Genomic DNA, 23325 nt, shown 5'->3' on the forward strand with positions numbered 1-23325 from the left:
ATATTCTGAAAGAATTTATGTCAATAAATTAGAAAACTTAGATGAAATAAATTATTAGAAGACTATAACTTATCAAACGGACAAATAGAAACCAAAGTAGTCATATAATTATTAAAGAAATTAAATGTATATTGTGAAGTCTCTCTTCCTCGCCACACAAAACCAAAACCAACTAAACAAACAAAGAAAAAGCCCAGCCTGATAGTTTTACTGGCCAATTCTACCAAATATTGAAAGGAAATTACACAAATTCTTCAAAGGCACAGAAAAAGACCATCCTCTAACTCTTTATAATAGCACAACCTTGAAATGAAACTTAAGAAGATTAAGAATAAAGAAAAATTCAGACTAGTTTCACGCACTATAAACAAGATTTTAAAATCCTAAAGAAACATCAGCAATTTAAATCTAGCTTCATATAAAAGATAAAACAATAAAATATGGTCATGGATTGGAGGATTCAATATTGCAAAGATGTCACTTTTATTCAAATATAGAGATTTGGCTGGGTGCAGTGGCTCACGCCTGTAATCTCAGCACTTTGGGAGGCCAAGGTGGGTGGATCACTTGAGGTCAGGAGTTCGAGACCAGCCTGGCCAACATGGTGAAACCCCGTCTCTACTAAGAAATATAAAAATTAGCTGCGCATGGTGGTGTGCACCTGTAGTCCCAGCTACTCGGGAGGCTGAGGCAGGAGAATCGCTTGAACCCAGGAGGCAGAGGTTGCAGTGAGCCAAGATTGCGCCACTGCACTCCAGCCTGGGTGACAGAGTGAGACTCCAACTCAAAAAAACAAAAACAAAAACAAAAATCAGCCGGGCAAGGTGGTATGCACCTGTAGTCCCAGCTACTCGAGAGGCTGAGGCAGGAGAATCACTTGAATCCAGGAGGCAGAGCTTGCAATGAGCAGAGATCGCGCCACTGCACTCCAGCCTGGGCGACAGAGCGAGACTGCATCTCAAAACAAAGAAACAAACAAATGAACAAACAAAAACAAATATAGGGATTCAATAAATTAAATAAATTTGCAAAAGGTTAATTGATAATTTGTTTTGTTTTGGTGAAACTTGATAAGCTGATTCTAAAATGTATATGAAAATGCACAGGGCTGAGACTATCCAAATCACTTGTGAAGAAGAAAGTACGAGAACTTCCTCTATTAGATATCAAAACTCATTATAAAGCCATAGTAATTAAAAGAGTATGGCATTAGTGCAAGAATAGACAAATACACAGTGAAACAGCCCAGAAACAACCCAAACACATATGCACTTGACTTATGACAAAAGTAGCACTACAGAGCAATGCTGGGAGAAAAAAATGAAGTTTTCAAATCATTATGCCTAGTAATTTGGGTATCCTTATAAAAAAAATAAAACTGGATATACCACTTCATGCCATATACAATAATCAACCAGATGGACTGTAGACTTAAATGTGAAAGGCAAAACAATAACACTTTTAAATAGAAGAATATCGTTGTAACCCTGGGTAGGAAAGATTTCTTAAACATGGCACAACTCTCAAGCCCAGGAGTTTGAGACAGCAGTGAGCTATGATTGCTCCACTGCACTCCAGCCTGGGTGACGAAAGGAGACCCTGTCTCTAAAAAATAAAAATAAAAGTAAACACGGCACAAAATCACCAACTATAAGATTGATAACCTTTAAATTAAATGAGCTTCTAGTCATCAAGAAACACCACTAAGACAGTGAAAAAGTAAACCACTGAGTGGCAGAAGATAACTGCAACACATATAACTGATAAAGGGGTCATAGGCAAAACATATAAAGAAGTCTTACAAATCAATATAAAAAAATACAAACAACCCATAGAAACTTAGGCAAGAATTCTAAATGGGCATGTCTCATAAACACATGAAAAGTTAATCTCATGAATAATCAGGTAAATGTAAATTAAAACCACAATTAACTTACCCACCAGAACAGCTAAAATTAAAGTCTGACAATACTAAATATTGGTATTGGTAAGGACGTGGTGCCCACAGGATTGTATTCACTGCTGGAAGGAATGTAAAATTAACATTACTGTTTTGGAAAATAGCTTGGCATTACTTACTAAAGTTGAAAGTAAGTATGCTCAAGGAACCAACAATTCCTGTCCTAGGAATATACTCAACAGAAATATGTGCACATGTGTAAAAATACACAAGAATGTTAATAGCATTTATAATATAAACTCAACAACTCAAATATCCATCCACAGAATGGATACACTATGGTATGTTCATTAAATAGAATATATACAGCAATGAAAATGGATGAACTATTGTTATAGGCAAAAACACAGGTAAATGACAAGCCAGACACAAAAGATACCTTGTTTAATTCAATTTATATAATGTTCAAAAATAGGCTAAATTAAACTACAGTCTTAAGGACACACTTTGGCAGTAAAATTATACAGAAAAGGTACAAAGTATTTACCATATAAATCAAGATAGTGATTATTTTCGCAGGAGAAAAGGTGGTTGTAACTGGGAAGAGGCTATGGGCTTCTAGGATACCAGTAACTATTTCTTGATCTGAGTAGTGATACATGAGTGTTCACAGTATAATAATTTATTTAGGTGTATATTTATATTTTAGGCATTTTTTAGAATACGTAAATTGCATTTCACAATAAAAAGTTTAAATAATACTTTCAGAAAATACTACTACATTGACTTGTACGGTCAATTAACCTTAGGACAGAAACAAGGTTGAAGCATTTGGGTAGGGGTAAAACTGAGTAGGAATTTTATTGTGGAAGTATACTGGATAAGGATATTACTTAACATTCAACTGAACTGTAAAGTTTCTAAGAACGGGGATTGTGTCTAATTGCTTTGTCATATATCCTCAAGGCCACGTTTGGTCCCTGGTATATGGTATGATTCAATCAATATGGTAAAAGAATGAATGCTTTCTTAATACTTTCCACAAAGTGGCAAAGTAGTGGTCCAACAACATGGATCTCCAACTATCAAGAAACCAACTAAAATTCTTCCCTAGAAAAGTGTAAGTCACTAGCATATGAAACATTCCATCTTTCATTAAGTGGAAGAAATAATGAAAAGAACTACTCCTTTGGAATTACTTCTGAGATACATGCATAAAATAGTGAAGTAGAAGTGAGACACATGAGAGAGAAACCATGATGCCATCTTGCAGTTCACAAGAGTTAGAAGGAACACTAGGATTAGCGATTCTTTAGGAAAGAGAATTTGATCAAGTTTAAAGAAAAAAGCTGTATGACGCCATAGCAGAAATCACACTGTAATAAAGTTTTTTGCAAAAGAGATAAAGTTTCTAAAAAGTAAAATTCTAGGCCGGGTGCAGTGTCTCATGCCTGTAATCCTGGCACTTTGGGAGGCTGAGTCAGGCGGACTGCCTGAGGTCTGGAGTTTGAGACCAGTCTGGACAACATGAAGAAACCCCGTCTCTACTAAAAATACAAAAAAATTAGCTGGGCATGGTGGTGTGCACCTGTAATCCTAGCTACTTGGGAGGCTGAGGCAGGGGAATTGCTTGGAGCCAGGGGGTGGAGGTTGCAGTGAGCTAAGATCTGAGATCACGCCACTGCACTCCGGCCTGGGTGACAGAGTGGGACTCCATCTCAAAAAAAAGTAAAATTCTACACTATACAAACAAGTTAATCTGACACTATAAAAACAGTTAAGCTCACACCTGTACTCCCAGCCCCTCGGGAGGCCGAGGCAGGCAGATCACTTGAAGGTCAGGAGTTCGAGACCAGCCTGGCCAACATGGTAAAACCCCATCTTTATTAAAAATACAAAAATTATCCGGGCATGGTGGTGGGCACCTGTAATCCCAGCTACTTGGGAGGCTGAGGCAGGAGGCTTACTTGAACCCGGGAGGTGGTGGTTGCAGTGAGCCGAGATCGTGCCACTGCACTCCAGCCTGGGCGACAAGAGCAAGACTGCCTCTCAAAAAATAAAAAATTAAAATAATCTGATGAGAAAGAAAAGAAAGTGGCATCTAAAGAATCCAATATGGTTGTTGTGTAAGGTGTGCTATGATAAGTTCAGAATTTTGAGAGACTTGTAAAACAAAGAGAATCTTGTAAGTAAAGTTAGAGCCCAGAATGAGCGGAGGCTGATGAAAAAATGTTAAGAACAATAAAAAGGACTTAAAAAATACATGTAGAGTAGGAACAAGAAAGAAAGTTCAGGCCCACTGCTTGGTGCAGATGGTGCAGTGTTAGCAGATGATGTAGAGAGAGCAGAACTATGTAACTCCTATTTTGCTTTTGATTCTCTATTAAGGGGAAATACTCAAAATGAAAGTGGCGGAAGAAACATGCTCAAAGGAAATCTGAAACATATCTTACAGTAAGGATCTAGGTAGGCTTCATGAAGGAGGGGAGACTTGTGCTGTCTCTGAAAAATAATAATGGGAAAATAGAACACACTAAATAGTAAGAATAGATTTGGAAAAGACTGAGGTAGGGTAGAAGCCTTCTAAATTCTGTATTTCATCAATTTTAAAACACACTATCTTGTCCACATTTTAACATCTCTAAAATTGGAAAGTATCTTAAATGGTAAAAAGCATTGTGCATAGTTAACTGGCAGTACTTTTTTCTTTCTTAGAGGTATACAAAATAATAGTGTGTCTTACATCTGATGATGTTTTAGATTTAATTTCCCCCCTGAGATTCTGTAGAACCTATGCCAATCAGAGTAGAGGTCAAGGATCCTAAATCCTGATTAATCAGCTCATAAGAACTTTAAGAAAAAATTTAACTCACAATAAACTAAAACAATTTATATCCTAATAGCATTCATTTTGGAATCTACTCTTGTATCTTCTTTTCCATTCTCTATCTGGTTTTGCTTCTCCTTAATAATTTCTTCTTTTCTCCTAACCAGTCTACTACATTTGCTTCTCCACTCTCCTCCTCATTCCCTCTCTTTTCTATTGTTTCTCCCTTTTAAATCATCCCCCTTTTTAAAAATTGAAAAGTAGATAGCTCAAGTGTTCTATATTTTTCCTAGTAAAATCATGAAAGTCACATCTCATGTCTACAAATTCCATGGCTGATTTTATTTTTGTGCATCTGTGTACTTACGGAACTGGGATAGCTTCTCCAAAGCAGTATCTTTCCAAATGTGGTCTAAAATCTACTGAATCAGAATCTCTAATGTGGATCCCAGAAATCTGTGACCTCAACAAGTTCTACATCATCACTATTATGAAGAAAAAGCTAGCTTCCTTCCTTCTTCCCTCCCTCCCTCTTATCAAATCCCTCCCTCCCTCCCTCCCTCCCTTCCTTCCTTCCTTCCTTCCAGACAAGGTCTCACGCTGTCACCCAGGCTGGAGTGCAGTGGCATGATCATGGCTCACTGCAATCTCAATCTCCCAGACTCAAGAGATCCTCCCACCTTAGCCTCCCAAGCAGGTGGACTACAGGGCACACACCACCATGCCTGGCTAATTTTTTGGTATTTTTTGTAGAGACAGAGTTTCACCATGTTGCCCAAACTAGTATTGAACTCATGAGCTCAGGCAATCCATCCACCTTGGCCTCCCAAAATTTAGCATTATAGGCATGAGCCACTGCGCCTGGCCTTTATCAGATTTCTATAAAAGCCAAGTTAATGTTTTTCAGTGAATTATTACAGTAGTAACAATTTCCAACTCTCATTTAGTTTCAAATTTTGATCACAAAATGTTTCTTAATCCTAATGTTTTCTTATCCTAGAGAAGAAAATTTTTAAGTATACTATATTTGCAGTTTCAAAACAATAATAGATGACTTCTGGTTCTGTCCAAGGTGAGCACAGTTCACTTAACAGAGCACTGGAGAGGAGAGTGCAGCACAGGGAGAGAGAGCCCTGGAAATATGCAGAGGGATCAGTGATACATCAGTATTTAGAGGTCACTAAATATCAGAATTCAGCAAAGAACTGATCAGAACACGTATGTGAGGAAATTACCCAAAGCTGGTGAGGAAACCACCTGAAAAAGTTAGAACAGTACCCAGCACTCACTCAACACTGGAGACATTGCCTGTTGCCAGCAGCCAAAATGGGAAAACTCTTAATTCACAGGGCATTGAGTAGTGCACTCAAAAAGGTTTTGCCCTCATGATGAGAAATAATTAGCCACAGACTGAGGAGTGCTATAGTTAAGCCTAATGAATCATAAGAGTAAGACCCTAAAGGATTAAACAGTTTCCAAGCAACTTAACTACATTCCAGAACAAAGCTCATTGTTTTATGTAAACATAAGATTTATAAAAACATAAAAACATCCAGCACCTACCAAAGTAAAAGAGACCCAACAGAATATCACTAGACACAAAGAAACAAGAAAACATCACCCATAATGAAGAAAATAATCACTGAACTGAAATTGAACTAGAATTGCTATAGATATAAGCATTAGTAGAAAAAGATATTAAAATAGCTATTACAATTGTATTTCATGTGTTCAAAAAGTTAATTAGAGACATAGAAGATATAAAAAAGGCTCAAATCAAAATTCTGGAGGGGAAAACTACAATATGTGAGTGAGATAAAAAATATATTGAATAGATTAATGGCAGACTAGACACTGCTGCTAAGACTAATAAACATAAGGCATGGCAATAGACACTATCCAAAATAAAACACACAGACAAAAAAATCAAAAAGAATTAAAAGAGCATCAGTGAGCTATCACATAACTTTATGCAACCTAACATATGTGTAATTGGAGCCCTTGAAGGAGAAGAGAAGGGAGGGGACAGAAAAATATATGAATAATGGCCAAAAAATGCCCACATTTGATGCAAACGATAAATCCAGAGGTCCAAGAAGCTCAATAAATTCAAAGCACAAGACACGAAGAAAATAACACCAAAGCCTATCATAATCAAAGTACCCAAAACCAGAGATTAAAGGAAAATCATAAAAGAAGTGAGAGAAATGAGACACATTATATACAAAGGAACAATGATAAGAATTAAGCAGATTTCTCATCAGAAACAATGCAAGTGAGAAGACAGCTGAACATCTTTAAAGTACTAAAAGAAAAAAATCAATGTATATGCAGCAAAATTTCTTTTAAAAACAATGGCAAAATAAAAACTTTTCAGATATACAAAAACTCAAAGTATTCGTCACAGCAGAATCACACACCCAGAAATGTTAAAGGAAATCTTTCCAGCAAAAGGAAAACCACACCAGATGGAAATATGGATCTACATAAAGGCATTAAGCACACTAAAAATGGAAATGACACCAGTACATATATATGATTTTTTTCTTTAATATCTAAATCACTTAAAAAAATCATGCCTATTTACGTGAACCCGGGAGGCGGAGCTTGCAGTGAGCCGAGATTGCGCCACTGCACTCCAGCCTGGGCGACAGAGCGAGACTCCGTCTCAAAAAAAAAAAAAAAATGCCTATTTAAATATTATGAAGTATATGATGTATAAAAGTTAAATATATGAGAACAACAGCATATAGGCTGGTAGAGGAGAAACAGAGGTGTATTACTAAGTTTCTTAAACATATGTGAAATAGAATAATACCACTTGCAAATAAACTGTGATAAGATGTACACTAAAGACCCTAAAGGAACCACTAAAATAACAGAGGTATTAGCTAGCAAGGCAAGGAGATAAAATGGAATAAAAAATTCATGAAAGAAGGAAAAAAGCCATAAGTAGTTATAACATTTAGTTATAAAATCAAAGAGAACAAAAGAGAGGAGTTGTTTTTAATTTATTAAAATTCAGAATTCAAAAGAAAACAGAAACATCATTAATCATTAAAGCAAATGAAGGTTAAAATCATGAGATACCATTACAGACTTAATTAGAAGGGTTAAAATTTAAATGGCTGACTATATCAACTGTTTGCAAGGACAATGGAGGAACTGGTGGGAATATAAAACGATACAATCATTTTGGAAAACAACTTGGCAGTTTCCTAAAAAACTACTATCTGTTCCAGTCATTCAACTCCTATTTACCCACAATAAATGAAATCCTTTGTCCACACAAATACCTGTACCCAAATGTTCATAGCAGCTTTATTAGTAATAGCCAAACAGTGGTATAATGGTATAGCCATACAATAGAATACTATTCAATAATAAAAAGGAACACTGACAGACATTACAACATAACTGAATTTCAAAATATTTATGCAGAGTGGAAGAAGCTCAGAACCTTCCAAAAGCTGCCTACTAACTCTGAGTTACCATATCCTGCAAGGCTCTCCATGATCTGACCCTCCGATCTCTTTGACTTCATCTCCTGTACTCTCCTTGCTCACACTAGCCACACTGAACTCCTCACAAATTCCTTACTATTCCTTGACTATGCCACATCCTCTCACCTCAGAGTCGTCCCTCTGCCTGGACAATTCTATTCCCCATGGTTTATGCCTTCACTTCCTTTAGATCTCTGCTCAAATGTCATCAAAAGTCCTTCCACAAACATCATTTATTTAAAAGAACACTCAAAACCTTCTGTGATTCTTTGTTGCCTTTTAACCTGCTTTCCTTTTCTTCATGGCACTTATAATCATCTAACATATTACATATTTGTTTACTTTAAAAAAATCTCTCTCTGCTCTCTCCACTTGCCACCACCACAGATGTATGCCCAGTGTCTAGAAGAGTACATAGAACACAGCAAATGTTCAAATGCTTCTGCTTTTCTAATAATTAGGTCAGAAAAGCAGGTATTGTACCAAATTCTGAAAATTTTCAGAAATATCCAGCAGTTAATCAAGGGGTCTATAATCACTGACATATAAGTTTTTAAAAAACAACATATATCAACTTAACAAGCTTTGCAGTGTACAAATAGTAAACTGTAAACTATACCTACACTTTTTTTTTTTTGAGATGGAGTCTCACTCTGTTGCCCAGGCTGGAGTGCAGTGGTGTGATCTCGGCTCACTGCAAGCTCTGCCTCCTGGGTTCACACCATTCTCCTGCCTCAGCCTCCCGAGTAGCTGGGACTACAGGCGCCCACCACCACACCCAGCTAATTTTTTTGTATTTTTAGCAGAGACGGGGTTTCACCGTGTTAGCCAGGATGGTCTCGATCTCCTGACCTCGTGATCTGCCCGCTTCAGCCTCCCAAAGTGCTGGGATTACAGGTGTGAGCCACCATGCCCAGCCTACACTTTTAATTAATTAAAAACAACTTCTCTCTTTTGTTCTCTTTGGTTTTATAACTAAATGTTATAAGTACTTATGGCTTTTTTCCTTCCTTCAGAAATGTCCAAAAAAAAAAAAAAAAAGTCCCAAAACTTCGGTCTAAAGATTAAAAAAATTCAAATATATACTTATCTATACTGATAATTGTAAAAAGTAATTATTTTAAGTTAATTGAAAATTTTGAAAAATGGCTAATTATGTATTTAATGATTAAGAGTGGCTATGCATATATTTGCCTTTTTAAAATATTGATTTAAGGATTCTTAATGTGTTTTTACAACATGTAATTTTGAGAACAAATTGTGTACAGCAGAAAACATTTGGTATCATAATAATTAATCTGATTTCTTTACAAACACAGAGCAGAAGTCCACTGGTAAACATTTAAATAACTTAAACACATTCTAGACAGCATATAATTTATTGCTAAGGGCTCCAGAGTCATAGCTATTTAATTAAAATAAATCTGGACTATTCTTTACTTTCATTACCTAACTACTATACTTAAGGCACTGATACTAATATAATGACTTCTCACTTATTTCAAGATCAAAAGTCACCAAAAAAGAATATATATAACTTAACAAGTATTAACTAAACCACCAAAAAGAGTAAAAATCAATAGAGAAAAAGGTCTCCGTCCATTTATTTAACAAATATCTAACGAGCATCTTATACAGGTATTAAGTGTAGCACTCGAATCCCTATCCACCTGAATTATTATTCAGAATGTTTCCAGATTAAAATAAAAACACTAGAATACAACACTGGAATAGGTTCTCATTAAAGATTCTTATTAAGTGCCAACTAAGAGCACTGACACTATGCCAGATAAACTGGTTTCCTACTACTTCTTAGACAAACACTAAATCTCTTCAGCTTTCTGTTATCTGAAAAATGAGGATAATACCCCCTTATCCAGCATCCAGATAGCAGGTACTATATCATTTATTGGTCTCTATAATGCAATTGTCAATTAATCATATTCTGACTTACATTAACTTTTACTAAGGTTTTAAACTATTGTTTAAATACTTAATTTAACTTTTTGTGAATTCCTGTCTATGTAAGTTCCTTCAAGGTAGAAACTGTGATGTACTTTTCAGAATCCTCTATTATCAATTAGTGTTGTTACTAAATATTAAGTATTTGGGAAGAAGAGCTGAGGAAGATGAAGCTTTGTAAAATATTCCTTTAATACTTTTGTATGGTAAGTGACAAAAATGGGGAAAATAATGCAATTACAGTGTGTTTTAAATTAAACTAGCAAGTCAACAAAAAAGCAGCTTTACTTCTGCCCAGATTCAAGAGAAGGGGAATTAGACTCCACCTATTGGTGGGGGAGTAGCAAGGTCATAATGTAGAAGGCCATGGGGGATGGGGGATATTTTTGTGGGTATCTTTAGAAAGTACAATATACCACAACCTGTATGCAAAAAAAAATAAAGATTCCCAAATATTAAAGAAGATAAACACAAATGCAAGAATATCCCATATTCACAGGTAGGAAAACTAGATATTGTAAAGATGTCAATTTTCTCTACCAATGTGACTCCCAACTTCCCAACAAGACTGTGTATGGACTTTGAAAAGCTGATTCTGAATTTCATATGGAGGACTAAAGAGCCAAGTATAGCCAAAACACTACTGAAAAGGAAGGATACTGTGGAAGTATTGTACAATCAGATATCAAGCTTTATCTTAAAACTGTCATAATCAAGATAGTGTGTGGAATTTGGTGCAGAAATAGACTGACAAATGGAATAGAATATAAAGATCAGAGACATATGGAGTTACATGCATCTTTGGAATTACAATATGTTTCAGAAGTAGCACCATGGAAATCAGGTAATAGTGACACACGAGTGATTTTCAAGATGGAATAAAATAAAATTTTATTGATGTCTACCTCATACCACCAATTCCAGATGGATTAAAGACTTGAATGTTAAAAGCAAAATATTTTAAACACTCAGTTAAAGATATAAAGAAATATATTCTTGAATCCTCCAAGAGAGGATTTCTTGAACAAGCCACCAAAGTAGGAACCATAAAAGACTGATAATTTAAACTACATTTAAATTAAGAACTTCTTTTTATCAAGATACCACAATGAATGTGACAATATAGCTCTTACTATGTAAATCTAATGATGATAAATCTAGAAAATCTGTGATAATTGTTGATGAGATTATTTGTCCCAAAATAACTTTTACACTAACTAGCAGAGTAGAAATCTATACACAAAATTCAGAGCAGATATGAGTAAAACTCACCAAATACCTACATCTAACAATAGCTTCAATCTTACTACTCTAATGGCACCCATAAATCTTTTATGCCAGATGGAGTTCAATACGGTAAATATATATGCAAATTTTAAAAATCAGTAAACAAATACTTTGACCATAGCCAATGTCTCAACCAAATCATGTGATTTTTAAATGATAGATTAAACAGTAAAGATGGTAAGAAATCTAAGTCATAATAATCTCATTAAATCATTAACATGCTGAGTACCATTCAATAGACACCAAATCTTGCTGGGCACCAGGTGCTGCAGAATGTACAAATAGTGGAGACATAGTCTTTGCTTGTTAGGCCTATAATGTAATTAGCAAGCAGTAAATACAGCTATAGAGAGATAAGTCAAATTTCCATCTAAATCTGAAATCAATCTGTTTTCCTTCATCTCCACTATCTCTAAGCTACTAACATCTTTTTCTTGGACCTCTGTAACCCTTCCTAATGATCTCTTGAATTCATTTCATTCTATCACAATTTAATCACTATACTGCAGCTATAATAATCTTTCTGAATTCAAGAGGACCACAGATGTATTCTTTGGAGCAACTGACTCTAGATTCAGAAACACCAGGCACAGGGCTAAAAAGCCTGTACTGAAGAAAGCCCAAAAGTCTTTATCTAATCTGCCTCTATAACTTTGTAAGATAAGCACCTACCTTGCCGTAGGGGGAAAATGAGAATTCTTCTTCAGAAAACTAAATAAGAACAACCTCCAGATACTGATATTTGGAGGTATCCTTAAGGAAAATGCCAGCTTGCCCAAGCATCCTTAAGTGAAGTCCACCAGAAGACAAGCAATCTACTTTTTAATATCTCAGAAAAACAAACAAAAAAACCTATTACACCCATAGAGAAAATGCTATCAAGAAAGGAAAAGAGAACAAGAAAAAGCTCTTGTAAACTAAGTATCATAATAGCAGAAAAAAAGAATTCAAAGGAAAAAGTTAAACAGAAAGCTGAGGAAATCTTTCAGAAAATAGAGCGAAAATCAGAAAAGCAACCCAAGAGTTCCAACATCCAGTAGAACAGAGACTGCCAAATTTTTTCTGCAAAGAACCAGACAGTAAATAGCTCAGGCTTTGTAGGCCATACAGTCTCTGTTGCAACTACTTAACTCTGCTGTTACCGTGTGAAAGCAGCCAAAGAAATGTGTAAGCAAATGGGATAGACAGAGGCCAGACATAGCCTCTGAATCAGTTTGCTGACCTTTAGAATTAAAGAAAAAAAAAAAGAGCAAAATGAGAAAACACAGAAGAACAAATGACCAAAGAAAAATCTAAGAAAATTACCCAGAACTAAAGAACATGAATTTTTAGAAAGAAATAGTCCAACACAATGACATCATCATCAAATTTCAGAATACCAGGGATGAACTAATCACAAAAGCTCCCAAAGAGAGAAAAAACAAAAAAACAAAACCAGGTCCTATACAAAGACTGGAAAATCAGCTGGGTGCAGTAGCTCACACCTGTAATCCCAGCACTTTGGAAGGCTGAGGTGGGCAGATCACAAGGTCAAGAGATTGAGACCATTCTGGCCAAAGTGGTGAAACCCCATTTCTACTAAAAATACAAAAATTAGCTGGGCGTGGTGGCATGCACCTGTAGTCCCAGCTACTCCGGAGGCTGAGGCAGGAAAATCGCTTGAACCCGGGAGGTGGAGATTGCAGTGAGCCGAGATTGCATCACTGCACTACAGCCTGGGCGAAAGAGCGAGACTCCATCTCAAAAAACGAAAAACAAAACAAAACAAAACAAAAGACTGGGAAATTATATGATACTAGCTTTTTTAAGTATAACACAAAAAAGATATTCTCTTTCAATATTGAAAGAGAATTCCAACTAGAATTCTATATCTAGTGAAATTAGCAATCACATGTCAGGAGAGAATAAAGGCATTTTTAGAAATACAATTACTTATATTTATCTCCAAGGTACCCTTAATTAGAGGGCTACTGCAAGATTACTCCAATAAAACAAAAGAATAAAGCAAAAATGAGGAAGGCATAATACCTAGGAAAATAGAGATGTAAACACAGAAAAGCAGCTAAGGAAAGTCCCAGAACAGGAGCTGCACAACAAGCCTAGAAAGTTCACATAGGAAGTGGGGGAAGAAGAGTTCAGAAGAAAATCTTTAAAATAAAGAATGGAAAAGCCGGGCACGGTGGCTCACGCGTGTAATCCCAGCACTTTGGGAGGCTGAGGGGGGTGGACCACGAGGTCAGGAGATCGAGATCATCCTGGCTAACATGGTAAACCCCGTCCCTACTAAAAATACAAAAAATTAGCTGGGTGTGGTGGTGGGTGCCTGTAGTCCCAGCTGCTCGGGAGGCTGAGGCAGGAGAATGGCGTGAACCCAGGAGGAGGAGCTTGCAGTGAGCCGAGATTGAGCCACTGCACTCCAGCCTGGGCGATGGAGGGAGACTCTGTCTCAAAAAAATAAAATAAAGAATGGAACTGATATATTTGAGCATATAAGAAATATTATTGGCCAGGTGCAGTGACTCATGCCTGTAATCCCAGTACTATGGGAGGACAAGGCAGGCGGATCACAAGGTCAAAAGTTTGAGACCAGCCTGGCCAATATGGTGAAACCCTATCTCAACTAAAAATACAAAAATTAGTCAGGCGTGGTGGCGGGCGCCTGTAGTCCCAGCTACTTGGGAGGCTGAGGCAGGAGAATCGCTTGAACCCAGGAGGCGGAGAAGGCAATGAGCCGAGATTGCACCAGTGCACTCCAGTCTGGGCAACAGAGTGAGACTCTGTCGTAAAAAAATAAAAAAGAAAAGAAAAAGAAATATTATTGATAGCATGTGACAGAGATATGGATCATTTAGAGAAAATTAATCACAAGATACACAGAAAGCCAGGCAACTAAAAAATGAGGCAATTATTAACTTTTTAAAAAGTAAAAGGTAGCACTGTATTCCGCTATTTGATTCAGCAGAAAACAATAGCTCCATAATCAATATAATGAGTTTATATTATATTAATTTAACCAAAAATTGTAATATATGTAATTATATAGGGGAAGGGAAGTAGGAGAGCAAGGTAGGAACCTAGAGCTCCACCTACCATAAGAAAAAAAAAATCTAAACCTGATTAATCAAGAAATATCAGTCTACACATGTTACTTAGTAATAGAGGTAAATTTCAGGGAGAAAGGCCAAAAGGATTAACAATGGTTTCTTCCAAGTAGGAAGACTTGTAGGTGGAGAATATAGGATATTATAAGCCCTCTATTTGTATTTGGCTTTTAAAACCATGTAAATATATTATTTTTAGAAATTATGTTAAAATAATTAAAATGTATTTTTAAAAAGCAAATAACTAGCAAAGAATATTTGCAATACTAATTATAGACAGAAGATCAGTATCTTTCAAATTATAAGGAGCTCTCACAAAAGACATCAACATAATATAAGATATACAAATACATTAACAGGCAATTAACAAAAAAAAAATTACTGCCCAGGCAACGTGAAAAAAAGTTCACCCTTCAAAGTATTTACAAATCCAGATTAGAACAATGAAGTGGCACAATTTTAATCTATCAATTAGAAAAAATTTAAGAAATGGGTAATACCAATGTTAAAGGATTTTACAAAATGTATTGCTTGTGAGAGTATAAGTCTGTGTATCATTTCTGGAGGAAAATTTGGTAATAAAACAAAACTTTAAAAATATGTATGGCATGTGATTCAGCAATTTCTGCTAAAAATGTATCCTCAAGTAAATAGTAACAAATGTGTATAAAAGGGTTCAGCTGCAAAGGTAATATTTTAGCAAAATTGTCTTAAGACTGTCTTTTTCATACCGATTTAGCAGAAAAAATATAATAGCCTTACCTGAACTGTACGTCCTGCATTGATATGCTCTTCATGCAACTTGTCCCAGATTCTGCACCTTTGATACTATACAAAAGAAAGAGGGGAGGTACTAAATTTTTCATCACTAAAGGGTTATTTCCCATTACCACAAAAATCCCCACTCACCCACCCAAACTTAAACATACTATCTAGAGAAGATAGTGATTTAGTAGTGGTAATTAACTTTCCAAACACATACAAGTAGGAAATTATTAAGAATACTGCATACAGAATTACGGAAATTATAAAATAAACAAAAAAACCCCCACTAATCAGGTTATTTTATTTTACTGAAAAAGAGTCTGTATTTTGTCTATGTTGCAAACTCTCTGGAGATGGAAAATATAAAGAATGAGAATGTAAAATAACATAAAAAATGAAAAGAACAGTGTTCATAAGATATTCTTATTGTATATGAAGAATTGTACGTTTGTCAATGATAGTGTTAAGTATTGAAAACTAAAATCTGAATTTTAAAAAAATAACACTGAAACCACAGACTAGAGAGTAAATAAAAAATGAGACTGCACTTTTAATATATATGTTTTAATTTTTACCAAGGTAACTGTTAGCTTTCAGAGTATCATCCAAAAAGAATTAGGAACAGAATCATGGGAATTTTTTCATTTGACAGGAACCATAGGAATATGTGATAATATTATAGCAGAATATTTATATAGAATATAAACATCAACACCAAATATCATATATTATTTTTATTTGAAATTAAAAAATCAAATAATTAAAATGTTAGATGTGAATAGTTACATTAAACACATTTTTGGTACTTTACACATCCCCAAAACATCAACCTAGAAATAATTTGAAAGGACAGAAATATAAAAATTCCCTCATATATGCATAGAAAACATAGACTATAAGAGTAGAGCATTAAAAAAAATTTCTAGGGCATTTTTATATTCCTTGTTCTGCACATTCTTAAAATTTGGTAAAGAATGATGTAGCAAAAACTTCTTTTGATACTCCTAAAATTTTTACATATTCTAAGAACTAAACTATTAAGCTTAAAACAATTAGACCGGCCAGGCACAGTGGCTCATGCCTGTAATCCCAGCACTTTGGGAGGCCGGGGCAGGTAGATCACCTGAGGTCAGAAGTTTGAGACCAGCCTGGCCAACATGATGAAACCCCGTCTCTACCAAAAGTACAAAAAAATTATCTGGGCGTGGTGGCAGGTGCCTGTAATCCCAGCTACTTGTGAGGCAGAGGCAGGAGATCGCTTGAACCTGGGAGGTGGAGGTTGCAGTGAGCCAAGATCGTGCCACACTGCACTCCAGCTTGGGCAACAGAGTGAGACTCCTTCTCAAAAAGAAAAAAAAAAATTACACCATATTGAAAATGTATTTACCAAACATAAATTTAAAACCACTACCAAACCACTTTCATTTATAAGAAAAATTTAATTGATGCCATCAGATCCAGTGTGAAAGCTCTTTTAGGCAGTGTTATAACAGTAATAAAAGTTTGAGAAAGGAAGCCAGAGATCCATGTTTGAAAATAAACCACTTTTAAATTTATTGCCCACTACTAATCTGTTGTGATATTTTAAGAAAAATTAACACTAAGGAAACAGAGTTGAGAATTTGTAGATGCCAAGGCTATCAGAATTCATGGATCAGAGAATACCAGAGAGGAGAAGGCTGCATGGTGAAGGGCTAGTTGCACTGAGAGGAGAGGAATACACTGAGAGAGAACTCCAGAGACCTGCAGGGTTTTCCTTTTGAGTCTTCAGCAAAGGACTCCTCCACACGTGCATGTGAGGGAACTACCCGTGGTCAGAAAAAGAACAGGCAGAATAATTCCTGAAGATCACACAAGGCTAGAAATGGTACATGTGACCACAAGTCAGAGTGGAAAAATCTTGGAATACACTGAGTATCAGGTAAAATACTCCAAAGTATTGTTCTGTAGGAAAAAATTAGCCCTGAACTAAAGGCTGTTCTGGTCCTAAGCAAGAAAGGTTAAAAGAAAGACTCAAGGCTGGGCACGGTGGCTCACGCCTGTAATCCTAGCACTTTGGGAGGCTGAAGCAGGCGGATCACGAGGTCAGGAGATCGAGACCATCCTGGCTAACACGGTGAAACCCCGTCTCTACTAAAAATACAAAAAAATTAGCCGGGTGTGGTGGTGGGCACCTGTAGTCCCAGCTACTCAGGAGGCTGAGGCAGGAGAATGGCGTGAACCTGGGAGGCAGAACTTGCAGTGAGCCCAGATTGTGTCACTGCACTCCAGCCTGGGCAACAGAGCCAGATTCCGTCAAAAAAAAAAGAAAGACTCAAAAGGATCAAACTGTTCCCAACGAAACTGTGTTTCAGAATAAAGCTAAAAAATATTTAAACAAATTAAAAAATATTCAGTACCCAATAAAATAAATTTCACAATGTCTGGTATCCAAAAGATAATTGCCATGCATGCAAAAAAGCAGAATAACATGATCTGCAATGAGAAAAACCTATCAATAGAAATAGAACCAGATATGATAGGGATAATGGAATTAATAAATGAGGATATTAAAAACAGTTATTATGATATGTTCCATGTATTCAAGAAGGTAGAAGAAAATATAAGCACATTAGAAGAAAAGACATAAAAGATATTTTAAAATATTAAATTAATAGAATTTAAAAAAAGAGTACCTGAAATTAAAAAATGCACTAGATGGGATTAATAGCAGATAAGACAATGCAGAAGAAAAGATTAGTAAACCTAAGGACACAGCAATAGAAACTATCCAAAATGAAACACACAGAGAAAAATAAGTTGAAAAATAAATTAACCAAGATCAATAGTCATGGGCCAAATGAAAACAACATAAAATACATGTAACTGGACTCCATGAGAGAAAAATAATTTGAAAAACTTAATGGCCAAAGATTTTCTAAATTTGAGAAAAATGATAAAACCATAGATCCAACAAGCTCAAAGGACAAGAAAAATGAAGGAAGCTATACTAATGCACATTACAGTAAAATTACTTAAAATAAATAAAGAAAAACATCTTAAAAACGGGAAGAAAAAAGACACATGAAGTACAAAGAAACAAAGATAAGAATGACAGAAGACTTCTTGTGAGAAACAATCCAAGCCAGAAGACAGTGGGACAATATCTTGGAAGTATTTGAAAATGACAGAAAATGCAACCTAGAATTCTATCTCCAGAGAAAGTTTTTTTTAAATAAGGCAAAATAAAGATATTTTTAAACATAAAAAAGCTGATAGAATCCATCACCAGCAGAAAGGTGTGCTAGAAGGAATGTTTAAAAAAGTACTTCAAGTTGATAGAAAGGGGATACCTGACAGAAACCAGATTCTACACAAATGAATGAAGAGCATTGAAAATGGCACATACAGATATATATGTAAATATAAATATTTTTCCTTATTTTTACAATCTCTTTGAAAAATAACACAATTTAAAGCAAAATTAACAAAAACAAATGGGGCTGATAATGTATGCAGAAGTAAAATGTATAGCAACTGCAGTAAAAAGACCCTAAGAGAGGACCTGGAAGTATACTGGTAGAAGGTTCTTATATGTGAAGTGAAATATACAACATTACTTGAAAATAGACTGTGATGTTAAAGATGTATACTCTGAACCATAAAGCAACCACTAAAAAAATAAAAATAAAAAACCAAGAGGTATAATAAGCCAGCAAAAGGAAAAAAATTGAATCACAAAAAATATTTGATTAATCCAAAAGAAAGAGGGAAAAGAGAACAGATGGACAAATAGACAAAAATAGCAAGTCGGTAGATTTAAAGATAATTATTTGACAAAACTGAACATTTATTCATTACAAAAACTCTCAGCAAATTAAAAAATAGAAGTTACCTTCCTCAACCTGACAGCAGGAATCTACAAAAACCCTACATTTAACATCATACTTAAGTGGTGAAAGACCATTCTCTAATATTGGGAAGAAGGTAAGGATGTCTGATCTCACCACTCTTACTCAGCTTCATACTGGAAGCCCTAGCCAGGGCAATAAGGTTAAAAAAGGAAGGAAGGATGAAAGAAGGAAGAGAGGGTGGGCGGGGCAAAGACTAGAAAAAAATAAAATTGTCTTCACAGATTACATGATTGTCTACATAGAAAATATCAAAGAATCTACAGAAAGCTACATAATATTAAAAGGTGGCCCAATGACTGCAGGCCATAAACTGAGAATTACTTGTATCACGAAGATAAATAATATCTACCCCATAGGGTAGGTAAGAGCAACTCACCTCACTATGCTTACCAAATATCAAAAATACAAAACCAACAACACAAAGAATATATCTCAGGAATGTTCTGAATCTCATGCATTAGAAACTATTAACTGCTGGTGTCTGTGATATTATGATTATATAAATATTACATATATATAATATATATACATTGGTCTTTGTCCACAGTTCCTTGATCATAACTCCCATGGCCCATGTGGGACACATGACAGACACATGTCTTTTGTTACAATGCTGGGGCACTTTCAGTGTCCAAAGCAGACCTCAGGAAACAGAATCTCTCTCTGACCTCCTGCCCTCCAAACCTGCCAATGGCAGGACTGTAAACTGATTGTGGGTCATAAGATACTCATTCCAGAGGGGGTCCTGCCCCATATCCTGGAAGAAGAAATGTTACATGGAGAGGCCAATAAGAATCTGAACAGACAGGCCTTGCTGGGTTTCTCCACTCAGTCTGTTAGTATTAGATCATACCATTTTTGTCCAATCACATTTTGACATGGTTGTCCATGCTTCCATCATGCCTATCCAATGAAGTCTCCATAAGAGGCCCAAGAGGACAGAATTTAGAGAGCTTCCAGAGACATGATCACATGGAGGTTCCTGAAGGGTGGTGTCTCCAGGGAGGACATGGAAGCTCTGCACCCATTCCCTCATACCTCACCTTATGCATCTCTTCAGCTGTATCCCTTGTAATATCCTTTATGAAGAACGGTAAATTGTCTCCCTGAGTTCTGTGAGCCATCCCAGCAAATTAATCGAGCCCAAAAAGGGATCGTGGGAACTCCAACTTGAAGCTGGTTGGTCAGAAGTTCCAAGGGCCTGGACTTGTGACTGGTGGGAGGGAAGGGTGTGGTCTTGTGGGACTTGGCTCTCAAACTGTGGTTTCTGAGGCTATCTCTAGGTAGATAGCACTAGAATTGAATTCAACTGGAAGATACCTAAGCTAGGGTCTGCTGAACTGATTGCTTGCTTGAAATATGGGGAGAAACTCACACACATTTGGTCACAGAAGTCTTCTGTGTTGGTGACTGTTGTTGTTGAGTGAGAGTATAAGAGAAAACATGTTGTGTGTTTATTTTTCCATTCACAGTGCCTATGCTGAATGCCTGGGTAGCCTAACTTACTTGTTATATTCTCCACTTCCAAGTATCAACCTTGCATGCAGGTTTTTTTCATATAATATCTTAATCTTCACAATAATCTTATGAGGAAGATTATAATTTACTATTACAACTGTCTAGTATCATAGACATTTGCAGCTTTCCCACGAATTACTAAAATGTGAATGTTCAGGTACTATGCTCACTACTTGGTGAAATCATTTGTACATCAAACCCCAGCAACACACAATTTACCCATGTGATATTCCTGCACATATACTCCCTGAACCTAAAATAGAAAGTTGGAAGAAAAAAAAGAGAGGAAAGGAAAGAGAGAAAAGAAATAGAAGATGAAGGAGGAGGAAAAGGAAGACATAGAAAAGGGAATAAAAAAGTGTTGTAAAAAAAAAATTGGTTCTACAGGTTTTGAGAGGTTTATTTGTCAACATCATTTGAAAAGTTCCTCCAGGGGACAGGAACAATTTTCATCTTTTTAAAATTCAGATGAGTTCATTCGTCAGTGTTTATACTGCTTCCACTGCCCAGACCTTGGGAAGAACAACTTTTGGCTTGTGTGACAGACACCACACCATGGCCCTCCAGGTTTGGAGATGGAGCACTCAGTCTAATTTTAGCAGTAAGATTAGACTAGTGAATGATAGTCCCATTTCTTCCTTCTTCAAAAGCATGGATGGGGAAGACCTTCCTTAAGCTGAGTGATTCCATCTTGCCCAAACCTTGCTGCCCCTGGAATGGGGCTCTGCAAGTTGCTGTCTCCACAGGGCTTAGGTCCTGATAAGAGGCCAACTGTGAGACAGTGGCATTTAGGACTACACATGTGGGACACATGACAGACACAGAGGATGACTTGATGGAGATATCTTCAGCTCCCTCCCTGTCTTCTTGATGTTCTCGTTCAGCAAGAATATACCCTTCTAGGTTGTTATAGTTTGACAGTAGATAAGGACAATTTTAGTTAGTTCAATCAATATCTATTGAGCATGTACTATGTGACAGGCATTGGAAATACAGATAGGCGTTGGGGAAAATGTCAGCGTCCTTGCCTCCTTCAGTCTACAGTCAGGAAGGCAGTAAATATCCCTCATTTGCACAATATTTTGTACCCCTCCACTCTCACCAAATATGGTCACATCTTCCAATACACAGACTGACTCCTGTCCCCTTTGGGTAAATAAAAAAAGGAAACCTTTGATGACCAAAAGATAAATAATCTGAAAGGCAAAACAAAAACAAAACATGTGAATGTTAAATCTATGAATCTTAAGGTCTGTGGCCCAGTACTGTGTAAGGATGGTGTGTTTATATCTGATTGGGGATGGTATCATCAGGACGTGTTGAGTAGAAAGTAACTGAGCTATGCAATAAACAGTGTCTGAAAGGTGACAAATGATAGGGTGGATATTGTCAATGGATGTAAAAGAGAAAGCAAAACTATTCAACTCCATATTTTTTCCACCTTCCTTCTTTATTGAGGAAAATGATCTTCAAAATACAAAAATCTAAAATAAAATGATTAAGAGGAAAATAAAAACAAAGGAATATTAAGAACAAACCTAGATACTTCAAATGAGTTCAAGTCAACAGGCCCAGGGAAATTACACTTGAGAGAACCAAAAGACCTTGCAAACGTGATCACAGAAATATTTCTGCTTATCTGTGAAGAACTGCAAAGAATTGGTAGGGTTCCTAAAGACTTGCAAATATTGACCCAATTTTCACAAAAGAAAGTATATTTAAAACACTGCAGGCTGTAAATCTTAATGTGAATCTTGGGGAAAATTCCATACTAGATAAATAGTGAGATGGTTTGGGAGGGCATGTGGAAATGGTGACAGTATACCAGTGTGCTCTGGCCCTTTCCTGTCTAACATTTTCATCAATGACTTCAAAACAAAGAATGCATAATTATCAAATTTGCACATAACATAAATTAGAAGGATTAACATAGATGAAAGGTCACAATTCCATATAATAACAAATATAACAATGATAACTGTAAAGTCCAGCATTTAAATTAAAAACAGCAATTGCACCAGTATAAGAAATAGGTGTGATCTGATTCAATAGACGTAATTCATATAAAAAAAGTCTTATGGAATTCATTTAGTTGATTACAAAGTCAATTTAAAAAGCTATCAGTATAGAGTGACTTCTAGAATGATGTAATCTTAGGCTCTATACATGTATATTCATTCATTCAACACACCTTTTTTCAGAAGCACACTACATTTCAAGCATGTTAGAAGTTTAACACATTTACCAACATAGGGATCTCAAGCAAGTAATTTACTCTAAATCTTTCTCCACCTAAAAAGCGAAGGCAATAACAATAACTAACGTATAATGATGCTATAAGGATTAAATGCTATGATATATAAAAACACCTAACACAGCACTCAGCAAATGAAAACAACGACTACTACCTCCACTGTTATTATTTTCTCACTTGTCAAGAAAACTAGAAGAGATTCCTGTTTCAAGTGGAGGATGAACTAGATGAACTTATTTCTTATTACAACAAAGATAAGGAATAATTCAGATTCCTACTGTTCACTACATGATTTTATAACTCAATTAGGATACA

The 23325-nt window shown here is 36.0% G+C and overlaps 1 protein-coding gene across 2 annotated transcripts in view; it reads right to left on the reverse strand.

Annotated features, from left to right (window-relative positions):
• The window catches only part of STX17 (syntaxin 17), a 65120-nt gene that overhangs the window by 27597 nt on the left and 14198 nt on the right, over positions 1-23325 (reverse strand). For both annotated transcript variants that reach the window (XM_003260558.4, XM_003260559.4), the window contains exon 3: positions 15343-15408. In XM_003260558.4, coding sequence (XP_003260606.1) covers positions 15343-15408 — 66 coding nt within the window. The remainder of the gene's footprint in view (positions 1-15342; positions 15409-23325) is intronic.

The sequence above is a fragment of the Nomascus leucogenys genome, chromosome 1a, assembly GCF_006542625.1.
Source record: "Nomascus leucogenys isolate Asia chromosome 1a, Asia_NLE_v1, whole genome shotgun sequence".
In the NCBI taxonomy this organism is placed as follows: Eukaryota; Metazoa; Chordata; class Mammalia; order Primates; family Hylobatidae; genus Nomascus; species Nomascus leucogenys.